This window comes from Salvia hispanica, chromosome 4, assembly GCF_029641045.1.
Source record: "Salvia hispanica isolate PSC_SH4W2 chromosome 4, Shi_PSC_v1, whole genome shotgun sequence".
Lineage (NCBI taxonomy): Eukaryota > Viridiplantae > Streptophyta > Magnoliopsida > Lamiales > Lamiaceae > Salvia > Salvia hispanica.
In genome coordinates this window covers 39,600,049-39,612,950 of record NC_142695.1, presented here as the reverse complement: position 1 = coordinate 39,612,950, position 12,902 = coordinate 39,600,049, and the positions used below count along the sequence as shown (strand labels likewise).

The 12,902-nt window shown below is 35.2% G+C and overlaps 2 protein-coding genes across 2 annotated transcripts; both read right to left on the bottom strand.

Moving 5' to 3' along the window:
• Window positions 1-2,938: 2,938 nt before the first annotated feature.
• On the bottom strand, window positions 2,939-4,688 carry LOC125193508 (zinc finger protein CONSTANS-LIKE 1-like). The gene is made up of 2 exons (XM_048091317.2): window positions 4,019-4,688; window positions 2,939-3,428 (listed from the first exon to the last, which is right to left on the bottom strand). The coding sequence occupies exons 1-2, from the start codon at window positions 4,604-4,606 to the stop codon at window positions 3,069-3,071; spliced, it is 948 nt and encodes a 315-aa protein (XP_047947274.1). The 5' UTR covers window positions 4,607-4,688; the 3' UTR covers window positions 2,939-3,068.
• Window positions 4,689-6,887: 2,199 nt separating this feature from the next.
• LOC125192041 (uncharacterized) lies at window positions 6,888-7,397 on the bottom strand. Its single transcript, XM_048089495.2, has 2 exons — window positions 7,228-7,397; window positions 6,888-7,139 (listed from the first exon to the last, which is right to left on the bottom strand). The coding sequence occupies exons 1-2, from the start codon at window positions 7,351-7,353 to the stop codon at window positions 7,068-7,070; spliced, it is 198 nt and encodes a 65-aa protein (XP_047945452.1). The 5' UTR covers window positions 7,354-7,397; the 3' UTR covers window positions 6,888-7,067.
• Window positions 7,398-12,902: the final 5,505 nt, after the last annotated feature.

Genomic DNA, 12,902 nt, shown 5'->3' with positions numbered 1-12,902 from the left:
ATTTTAGCCCTGTTATTACAATGCACCTATGTGACGCATTATGTTTTCTTTCTTTCTATATAGATTGATCTGGAAAACTAATATGGTCATTTCGATTCTACTAAAGTCACAAATAAGAAAATATAGGTAAACTTGACTACAAATTTTCTAACTTCTTAAGCAATAGAAATACTCTTTAGTTTATTGCACTCTTTACATGAATTTCATGTGTATATGTCAGGTTGAAGCGTGCATACAGATTTCATATACTCCAGAGTATAAATTTGGGATCGATGCACTAAAAAATGGGATCAAAACACCGTCCTTTTTTTTCTTTTTTTTTTTATCGCAAAGGGTCATTATAAATGTTAATCTACCTTGTAATAGCTAGTTACATTTGTGCTGCATAATATCATATATGAACTCATAAAAACAGAAATGACTGTAAATTAAATTAATTTCGAATTTTTCCAAGATTTATTTTACCAGCCAAAATCTTGCAGACTTAGATTGGTATTGCTTCCACATTCATGTAGATCTATAAACAATAAATAGTAACCAAAACCAAAATTACATATTAATGTGGAATTAATGAGATGTAGACATATGACATTTATGAAAATTGAAAAACAAAAAAGGAACACCACAATAAGCAAGGTAGAAGAATGAGTGTATTTTCTTACATTGTGGGCCTTCACTCGCATTAACAGGGCCCACAAAACTTGTGTTTTGGGATCAGGTATCCACCAAATTCCACTACTTTTCATATATTTCTTCTTGTTCTTGACTACAAAAATATGTTCCACACTTTAAGTATTTGCTTTCGCCTTTCTGTTTGTCAAAAGATTTTGAATTTTTATGTTTTATACAATAGAAATAGAATCTACAAGCTTTGAGTGTGCAATAATCAAATTAAATAATGATATTGAGTTCTACACCTCTCTCTAAGTTATCATTTACGTGTACGCATATGTCCACATTGGAAAGAAAAGGGAAAGTAAAGAAGAACAAGATAGAAGGAAAGGAATGAATGAATTCATTGCTTGTCACATAGAGTCTGTGAATGAAAAGGGAATAATTTCATAGTGTGAATAAAAAGGGAGTTTAAATAATTTTATCCAGTATTATTTGTTACTACTACTTTTTCATTTTTTTGGGGAACCATCTTTTGATGGATTAGTTGGGAGCTAAATACCAATAACTGAGTTCAATTTTTTTTTAAGTGTTTGTGACCTAATTAATAGCGACGATTTATAATGGGTTAGTTGAGATAAAAGTAGGTACTTATTGAGGTAATCGGAAGTCTCTCTCAACTATTAACAAATTGAATGCGTTAATTAACATTATTGTATAAATTTTGATATAGAATGAATAGGATACCAATTGATCATTTTATTTTTGTGTATTCATCGTCTAACATTAGTGTAACTCATTATTTTATCATATAAATATATCAATACATAATGCTCCATCAGCTAGCATCTATCTATCGTCATGCACGTTCGATTGCGTGCATGGCCACAACCCACAACGAACATATGATCATTACTAAATATAGTATGGTAACCAAATATTTGGGACTAAATATAATATAGTTACGTACGTTCACAATATTCAATAGAGATAGAGAGTTTATTAATAAAGATTAATGGTCAATAGTAAAAAATCGTCAATTTCTCGAGTTTTTGTGCAAATGCATTTGTCATCATCAAACGGTGACGTGTGATCATTAATAGTAGTATTACATATTTCTCGACCAACGGCGAATCTATGGCAACCAACGAATTACGAACGTATACATGATCTTTAGCAACTATATTCATATCAATGACCCGGCATGAGTTTTAAGAAATCTAATGAAAAGTGAGTTGAAAAAGTTGATGGGATGTAGGTCCTATTTTTAAAGTATTAATTTTATAATAAAATGTGAGTATGAATGAGTTAGTGGAATATGAGGTCCACTACCAAAAATGGTAAAAGTAAAGTGGGACAAATTATGTGGGACGGTCCGAAATGGAATACTGGGTCGAATTATCTGGGACGGAGGGAGTACTATGTTTAAGTGTCTGTTTGATTTGATAGACAAAACAATCATAAGATGTAGGGGGTGTTCGGTTTGCATGATTGTATCCGGGATTAAATTTGTTGTGTGTTCGGTCATGAGATTCAACCCCACAACTCAATCCTAGATGGATAATCATGGGATAATTAGTCATAGCTAACCCCCTATGACTAAAATAATCTCACGACTCAATCCTAGATTGTATCATGGTACTATTTTATCGTGCAAACCGAACACCACCGTAATCTACGATTGAGTTGTGAGATTATTTTAGTTGGGAGGGTGACTGACTAATTATCATATGATTATCCATCTAGGATTGAGCTGTGGATTCAATCTCATGAACCAAACACAATACATATTTAATCCCGAGATATAATCTTGCAAACCGAACAACCCCTTATAGTACCGAATAGAGATGGTGCAATTAATTATTACAAACATAAATTCTTGATTTTTTTGTTCAAATAAAATTATCATCAAATATTATTTTCTAAGAATCTCATATTAAAAAGTTAAAAAAGTACTTACAACTATAAAAAAAATAAAACTGCACCCGCTCCTATTAATAATGTACGGTACCCGGCCTTTGATTGTGTTATGCATTGCAATCTCAGTCTCCTTATTTAGAGGTTTTACTAAGTTGGGCCAACCAAAAGAAAAGAGGAGTTCACGAACCTTCCAACCAAGGGTGGGAAGATGGGCCAACTATTAAGCCCAATAGAGGCGATTACCAAATCAATTTTAAAAAGAGAAAACTAAAAAGAAAACTAGTCTTATTAGTAATATGCTGGTGGAGTACTTGTCTATTTGCGGTCCTACTTTAAAAGTAGCAACATACATGTATTTCAATTTTGATAGAAAGACTTTTTCAGTATTTCATCGAACTCTGTGATCTGAACAAAAAAATAATAAACAGAAGTGAAAAGTCACTTGACAAAAACATACATGTATATATATACACAAGGCAAGTGACAAAGGAAGCAAGTAGATATATATAGGCTATTGCAAAGAAGAGAATGAGAGATCAAAAGGAGGGAACGACGCCGTATGCATTATCCGGTTGCGAAGAGAAGATCTGATCAACTTGGCCTTGCGAAGTTTTCCTCTTGGCAAAGCGGCCTTTGATTCTCGGCCTTGTTTCGGCATACGCCTTCCTTGATGCGTACCTTATCGTCTTTTCGAACTTGCGCGTCTTCTTCTTCTCCTTGTACCTCAGCACCCTCGCTTCTCGATCCATCGGGCTCAACTGAGTCGGGGCTTCGATCAAGGGGCTCGTGAATAGTTCGATAGTGCCTCGTTTGTCGCAGTGGGAGACCGACGCTTCGCATTTCATCGATGATGCTTCACTTGTGGATTCCGGGACTATCCCAATGTCCGTTGATACCTATTCTCAATAATCAACGTTTTCACTTAGCATTTCTTTTGATCAAAGTTCAATATTTTACATGCTATCATCCTAATAAATTTTGTTGTTTACATGCTCAAATGAAATGCAAGATCAGACAAAAAAAAGTGATTCGTCAACAAATATACCAATTTTCAAAAATCTTTATCGTTTAAATTTAATTTTGAGATTTTCTATTTCGACCAAAGGTGGATTACATACCATCTTCGTGGCAAAACGTGTCAAGACAATATGAGGAGTTATTTAGCTATAATTTCACAAACTTAAAATATTTTTGATTTTCCCCGAACATGAACTTTGAGATTTCTTATTTTTTCTCTCAATATATAATTTCAATCAATTTAAATTTATTTTATATATTCATTATTTTGACATAATTATGGCATCAAATTTCATTAGATATATATACACTTATGATTAATTATTTATTATTGAATCTCAAAATCCAAATTAATAAAGTAGATCTAGTAATACTTAGTAGGAATATATCATAAAGAGCATTGCAAAATGATATTTGGAGTAGAAAAGAAAAGGTAAAAAGTTAAAAATAGCAGAGGTGAAGAACTCACAGTATGAGTGAGTGATGCAGGATAAGTATATCCAGCTTCGTATCCCTTGTTGTGATAATCAACGGGAACGATGCTGTCGTCATAGCTGCTCCCTGCAGCAACACCGCAATGCCCCTGCTGATGCTGCTCATTGTTGTATGAATATCCCTCACTCAACTCATTGTAGTCCTCAAGTTCCAAATCCAAATACTCATCCAGAAACGACGGCGGCGGCCTCGCATCGCCATTCCTGATTGTATTCATCAGCAGCCACGATCCCGCCTCGTCTTCCTCGTCGCTGTAACCGTAAGGCATGGGCTGGACCGGGACGCGGTGGTGGCGGCACGCCAGCGGATTGGCCGAGTGGATTTCTGCGTCGCAGGCCTCGCACAGGGACGCCGAGTCGGCCTTGCACACCAAGGCCGCCGGGGCCCTCTCGCAGGCCTCGCACACCCCTACGCGGTCGTGCTGCGAGGCCGCCTCGTGGATGCGGGCGTCGCAGCTGCCGCAGAGGTACGCCTGGTCCGCGCGGCAGTAGACGGCCGACGCGGCCGAGCGGCAGGCGTCGCAGCTGCGGGCCCACTTGTTCACTGTTTCAGACTTCAGCATCGCACTTTTTTTTTTGAAATTTGATTGCTTTGTGTTTAGTTTTTTGATTATGTTGTGAGAGTTTGGGAGTTGAGGATTCCATTCATGTAAAGAGCTGGGAGACTACACGTGGCAGGTATTTAGTGGGTTGGAAAAACTGTTTAGTAATTTCGTGGCTATTATAAGTCGAGGTAGGACCTACGCCAGACTAAGATGTTTGCTGATGTGGCATAACAGACTGGAAGTGTTCAGTTTATTGATATAGTGCATCTAAAATAATTTTTCTAGGCTCATAAATGATTAGGAATAACATCGCTTTCTCTCTCTTTTATTTGAAAAATTGGAACATTAAGGCAATGCATGTGAACGTAAAGAAGTAGTGGGTGGTGTTACATATTTCAAATCACTTGGTCAAGAATAAAAAGTGTGGGAAAGCTATCCTGTTACAGTAGGAGCATGATGAGTCGGATAATAAGGTCAGCCAATGGGAAGATACCATATTGTGTAAGAAAAGAATTTAGAGTTAGCTGAATATAAATCTCAACCACGAGTTGAGACCTCTATACTATTTGTAACAATCTAAGCCACGTGAACTATTGGAGCCATCAATTGTCTCTCCACCGCACACTAAAATTCAAGTTTATCAAACACATATCTACTAGTATAACTGTATAATCATATACTATTATATTGTTTTATTCGCTTATTCAAGATTGAATAAAAGAGTAAAGAAAACGTTTCTCTCTAGTATTTTCACAGACTCTCAAATCAAAATTGCGTCCAAATCACGATTGATCTTACAATTAATATTTAATCTGTTATACATTACTTTAGTATTTGGTACATTAAATTATACTATTAGTCAAAGGGACGTGATCAAATGAAAACTCTAAATATTGTACAAACTTAAAACTATGATCTGGACCATTGAAAAATGTCAACAGATCACAAAAAAATATCAACAGGAAAATGTCAACAGAATTTCAATGGTAGTCAATGATTGATGTTGTATTGATATTGTATTGATACTGTGTTGACATTAAAATCTTGAAATTTTACACTGTGTTGATATTGTATTGAAATTGTGTTGAAGCTGTGTTAAAGAGTTTTGAGTTTGTACAATATATAAGTTTTCATTATATCACTGCCTACTAATTATACGCAAAAAAGTTAGATATATGACTTTTGAGCATCACCATATTTCGCTTGAGCTCTGGAACTACTTTTGAGTCTATCTGTTAAACTAGGAGTAGTATTTTTTTTACTCTGTTTCTTAAAATAATGAACTTTCTAATGTAAAAAAAAAAAATCTTTTCTAAAATGAGATGTATTCTCCAATAACAATATTTCAATCACATTTTCTTTTTATCTCTCTTACTTCATCAATTATATATTAAAATTTGCGCCCTTTCAAATCATATTTTCAAGAGACGGAGAAAGTACATGTCAATTCTGAGAATTAATTTACCATATAGACCTACACCGGGTCAAATTGAGAAGTGAGACCATTATTTTTTTTATAATTTTAGTAAAATATATATCCTATTTTTGAATTATTCAACTCTAATCAATAATCATTTTTATTAATAAATTAATAATAACTTTATAAAACCAATTATATACTTCCCCGTCTCATTTAAGATGTCCAATTTTTTTTTTTAGTTTGTTCAAGATGTCCACTCTCTGTATTTGGAAATAAATATCGCTTTACTCTTTCCTCATTAAAATAATCAATTTTTCCCTTTATTTATTCGACCAAACTTCTCAACAACATCTTAAGTGGGACGGATGAAGTACATGGTATGTAAGTAATAAATTCACAAAAGACAACAAAAGTTGAAGGCATCGGAAAATGTTAAAATAGAAAAAAAGCTAGATGTAGTACACCACTCTCTTCTAAAGTGAGACACCTTTGATATAAAATTATAATCATAACTTGTTTGATTAATTAATCTCCCGTTCGCATTGGCTACGATTGAATCGAATTAATGAGGATAATATAGACGGTAGTACTCCATATCCCTGACACGCAGTTAAAAAATGATAAAATGCTTTAAAATCTCCAACTCTTTCGAGCTCCCAAAAAAGGAGTAGATTATATTGTTTTCGATAACATTAAAAAAATGGAAATGTTTATGAAAATTTTCTGCAGGTAGAGTGAGTTTTAATATTTTTCCATCGCACCGTTTTATAAGATGATAAATCGATCGATTGGACACTATATATAGTAATTCATACTACTATTTTTTAATCAACTGCATCTTCAGAGCATATATGCTTGAAAAAATGAAATGCCTTAAAATAATAAAATATTATTATTTATTACTGTATTATTTATTTAATAGTATCCATAAAACTTCATGCCGGACTGTGTACCATGTCAAACGACCGAAGCGAAAAAACAAAAAATAAAACTATAGGGATTGTCTACAATTAAAGACATAATTATGGAGGGGGTATATATGTTGATCACTAAAATGGGTCAATTTTTGTTGACCGCATCCCTGACAGCATCCACTGCACCTTGTGCCTTGGCCTGTGCTTGATTTCCAGCCTGAAACACAATTTTAATTATTAAAAAATAATAGTAGTAGTACTAATTTATGGTAATAATTATAAATAAGGCAAGGAAATATTAATACTTCCTGGAGTGATTCCTTAGCGGATTGAGCAGCATTGCCGGCCTTCTCCAGGAGTTGGTTGCCCTTTTCCTGGGCTTGGCCCTTGGCCTCGCCGGCTTTGTAGCTTGCGCTCTCTGTGTTATTCATATTTTCTTGATTGAGAAGTTGTAGGAACAAAAGAATATGTTAATGTTGGTGGTTTGATTGAGGGGTGTGTGCAAACTAGTATTTATAGGTCGTGAGATTAGCGTCAAACTCGTGGCACCACATGTTAATATGCCAAATGCAATAATCTCAACCCTACTTCTCATTTTTGCTATAGATACTTTGTTTTGAAAAGTCATTTTAAGATGATCCGTGTTTATATGCCAAAATTGGGGAAGAAGGTTTTCGTTAGAAATAAAGGCCATAAAAATTGAGAAAATTTCCCAATAGCAGATATATTTAGGCTCCATAGATTATTGATTAAAAAAACTCATAGTTGGGCATACTTGCAATTATATGTTGGTACAATTATATATGTCACGTTAGGAGCAGTCAACCGAGCCACTATGGGTTCCTGGTATTTTGATTTTGGGATAGTGGCACCGATAGAATTTATATATGTCACGTTAGGAGGAGTCAACAGAGCCACTATGGGTTCCTAGTGTTTTGACTTTGGGATATTGACACCTAATATTATAGAACTTTCAAAAAATTGTATTTTTCTCATGAACTTTGAAATTGACAAATAATATCATGAACTTTACCATTAGTTTGTTACCCACAAATGAAAATTTCTGGCTATATTAATAGATTGAAAAACAAATTTTGAGGGTGTGCTTCAAGAAAACTTATTCTCAAATATTGAAAATTTTGAAAATCTCGAAGTTGTTGTCGAGAAATTATGAAAAAAATCTGTATCATGATATTATTTGCCGGAATTTTTTATTGGTGGTAAATAACACTCGGGGTAAAGTTCGTGATATTATTTGTCAATTTCAAAATTAATGGGAAAAAACCAACTTTTTGAAAGTTCCATGATATTAGATGTCAATATATCTCTTTGGCTTTTGAATACAAATCGATATACTATGTACTAGTAATGCTATCTTCGGCACATAATTTAAGAATACTATGTTAAATGGATGGTGAATAAAGTAAGATAGAATAAAGTAAGAGAGATAAAGAGATAGAATAAAGTAAGAGAGATAAAGAGAGTTACATTTTGCCAAAAATAGAAATGACACAATTATTTTGGAACTTTCCAAAATAGAAAAATGACTCAATTAATATGAAAAAAAAAAAGTATTAAACATTGATACTACAGATCGTGTAATAAATTATGGAAGTAGTGCACTGTGCACTTGATTAGGCCATTGGGCTCATTCACTTTTACACCAATTTAAGCTTTCTATTTTGATATATAATACTAAGGAATGTTATATTGCTAACTCAATATTTAATGGCTAACTACAATTAAATAATAGTTATTAGATATTCAAATTAAAGGCCTAGATCATCAACCCTGAAATGTCAATACGATCAATAAAAAACGTCAATAAGGCCATAAGATTAATTCAAAAAAATATCAATAGGGGTATTAATGTCAATTAACTACATGTTTAGTTATAACTAACTTTTAAAAGAAATCCCAAAACTTTAAATTCATATAACATATACTCCCTCCGTCCCACTTTAGGAGTCCCGGTTTACTCTTTTGGGTGTCCCACTTTAGGAGTCCCGGTTGAAATATTCCATAAATGGTATTAGGCCACACATTCCACTAACTCTTTTCCACTCACATTTTATAGGAGTATAAAACTAATATAAAAAATAAGACTCGCATTCCACTATACCATAAATGGGATGGAGGGAGTATCAAATTAAAGATAATTTTATAAGGATTCCAACGATATCCTGCGTGCATATGTTCTGACGTCAAAATTTGAAAAAAATTTCAAAATTTTTTAATTTTTTCGTACAGCAGAAATGTCAACATACTATATAAAATATGTCAATATAATACATGTAGAATGTCAATATAAGCAATGAGTTAACATTCTTAAAGCATTGTGTTGATATTTTCGAAACACTATATTGACATTTTCATCCAAAATCCTAATTTGGAGTTTTTTTTAATCTTTTTTTATTTTATTAATAAAAACGAAAATTACATGTGGCAAATTGTAGACCACGCGTTTTCTAAAATCCTATGGCCTTAAATTAGTTGTAGTTAGCAATTAAATGATGAGTTAACAATTGATCACTCCCCTATTAACAATTTATGTTTTTTTGTTTTAATATATTATAGGAGTATTAAATAAAGGGAGTGTTATATTACTAACTCAATACTTAATTGCTAACTGCAACTAAATAAAAGCCATTAGATATTCAAATTAAAGGCCTAGATCATCAACCCGAAAATGTCAATACGATCAACAAAAAAGTCAATAAGGTCATATGATTAATTCCAAAAAATATCAATAAGAGTATTAATATCAATTAACTACAAAATTAGTTATAACTAACTTTTAAAAGAAATCCCAAAACTTTAAATTCATATAACATACTCCCTTCGTCCCAAGATAAGTGACTTGTATTCCTTTCAGGGGTGTCCCACTATAAGTGACCTATTTCCATTTTTAGCAAAAAGTCATCTCTCTTACTTTATTCTCCACCTACTTTATTCTCTCTTCTCTCCTCTACTTTTCCCTCTCTCATATTTTACTCTCTCCACTTTAACTTATTTAAATACCATTCCTTAAATCCCGTGCCCAAAAGAAGTAGGTCACTTATCTTGGGACGGAGGGAGTATATCAAATTAAAAAGATAATTTTATAAGGATTCCAACGATATCCTACATACATATGTTCCGATGTCAAAATTTGAAAAAAAATTCAAAATTTTTTAATTTTTTCGTACAGCAAAAATGTCAACATACTACTCCCTCCGTCCGCGAATAGGAGTCCCGGTTGGCCATTTTCATCCGTCCGCCATTAGGAGTCCCGGTTAGACATTTTATCTTGGGAGTATAAAAAATGACCTCACTTTTCCCTTAATTTAGAAGCTGCAATTAATTTTAATCCCACTTTGATTGCAAATAATAATATAAATGGGTCTCACATTCCACTATCACACACTTAAATTATTAAACTCAAACTTTTCTTAAAACCCGCACCCAACTCAACTGGGACTCCTATTCGCGGACGGAGGGAGTATATAAAGTATGTTAATATAATACATGTAGAATGTCAATATAAGCAATGGGTTAACATTCTTAAAGCATTGTGTTGACATTCTTAAAGCATTGTATTGATATTTTCGAAACACTATATTGACATTTTCATCCAAAACCCTAATTTGGAGTTTTTTTTTATCTTTTTCGATTTAATTAATAAAAACGAAAATTACACATGACAAATTGTAGACTACACGTTTTCTAAAATCCTATGACATTAAATTAGTTGTAGTTAACAATTAAATGATCAGTTAGCAATTGATCACTCCGCAAATAAAATGTACTAATGAATTGCATTAAATTTAAATTTTAATTGAAATTTGATTATATAAGTTTCATTATTTTCATAAAATTAATATTGTAGTAATTTATAGGAGGATTAAATTACACTAGTAAAATGTAGTATAGGAGCATCTCATCTACAATAGAAGACTAACGCACTTCCTAGCCACTGACTAGTGGCTTGGGTGTGGCGTTAGTCCACTATTGTGTAGGCTAACGCGGCGGACGAGCGGGTGAAGAATGAAAGGTCAGGCACGGACTAGCACGGGTAGCCGATCGCTAGTCCACTATTGTGTGGACGAGCGATCGACTAGTTGATTTATTAATTTTTTAAATTTATTTTGTTAATTTTTTCTAAAATAGTCTATTCAATTTTATTTTATTTTTTATGTTTTTTTTTCTAATTCATTTCGTTGTTGTTTTTGGTATTTCCTCCGTCCCATAAAAGTTGAGACAAAACTTTTAGGCACGGAGGTTAAGAATTTATATTAAATAAATAGGAGAGATGAAAAAAATAGGAAAGATAAGAGAGAGTAAAGTAAATGATGAAATAAAAAAAAGAGTGATTAGATGTTTTGTCTTTTATTAAAAAAAATGACTTTAACTTTGTTAAGACGGACTAAAAAGAAATATTATAATTCAACTCTTTGGGATGAAGTGAGTATCTTTTATTTCGAGATATTTAGGAAATGACTAGGCTATTGCCTATTGGTAACTACTATACTCTTGCTAGTATATTTAGGAGTATTGCGTAAAACAGTTGTTTCAAATTTGAATTAGAGCACTCCCAATGGCGACGGCGAAAATCCGGCGATTTTTCGCCGGATATCGCCGACTTATCGCCGGCCATTGGGAGGAGTTCGGCGATTTTTCGGCGAAATTCCTACCGATTTTACGCCAAGCGGCGTTTTAACGCCGGGCTATCGCCGGATCATCACCGGCCACTGTGGGGAGCTGTTCGGCGATTTTTCGGCGATGATCAATTTTTTTTTTTTTTTTTTTCCTCAACGGTCATATTCTAATTTCCACCCCTATAAATATTTCATCCTCTTCCTCCATTCATCACCCACAAACTTCATTCACACAAATTTTCAATCTTTTTTCTCTCCATCTTTATTAAATGAGTTCTGATTCATCGTCTCGTGCTCAGTCCGACGAGGAAATATCACATTCTTCTTCCGAAGAAGAGGTACCTCCCGCTCCCACCGGATGGGATGTAGCGGGTTTCGCCAACAACCCAATCAACAACTATATCTCCCGCTACATACAAAGCGAGATCGCTCGAATGCAGCAGCCACCCCCCCAACGGCCAATCCGCCGGCGGCGCCGATACATCCCTCGCAACCACACTGGTGCGCACGATCGGCTGTTCGCCGATTATTTCGCGGAGGAACCACGTTATCCGGCAGATGTATTTCGTCGCCGGTTCAGAATGCGCCGCTCCCTCTTCCTGCGCATTGTTAATGCGTTGTCCGCGCGTTACCCCGAGTTCCGGCTCCAGCGAGACGCAGCAGGGAAGCCCGGACTATCGCTCCTACAGAAATGCACTGTTGCCATCCGGCAGTTGGCATACGGAGGGTCCACCGACATGTTCGATGAGTATCTGCAATGCGGCGAGACGACTGGCAACGAGTGCCTGAAGAATTTCTGTCAGGGCGTGCGAGAGATATTTGGGGAGCACTACCTTCGCTCGCCGGACGCAGCTGACTGCCAGTTCCTACTGGATTGGCACTGGAGGACCCACGGCTTTCCGGGGATGCTCGGCAGCATCGACTGTATGCACTGGCAGTGGAAGAACTGCCCAACCGCGTGGCGAGGCCAGTTCACTACCGGCTACAAAGGTACGCATCCCACCATCATTCTTGAAGCCGTTGCCGACCAACGGCTTTGGATTTGGCATGCTTATTTTGGTATAGCGGGGTCGAACAACGACCTAAATGTTCTCAATTCCTCGCCCCTTTTCAACGAGCGGATCAACGGGTTAGGCCCCTCCATCGAATTCACGGCCAATGGCAATGTGCATAACATGGGGTACTACCTGGCTGACGGCATCTATCCGCAATGGCCCGTGTTTCTGAAGACGATCAGATGCCCACTCGGAGATAGAAGAAGGTATTTTGCCCGAGCGCAAGAGTCTGCGCGCAAGGATGTGGAGAGGGCATTTGGGGTGCTCCAATCGCGATTTGCACTGGTA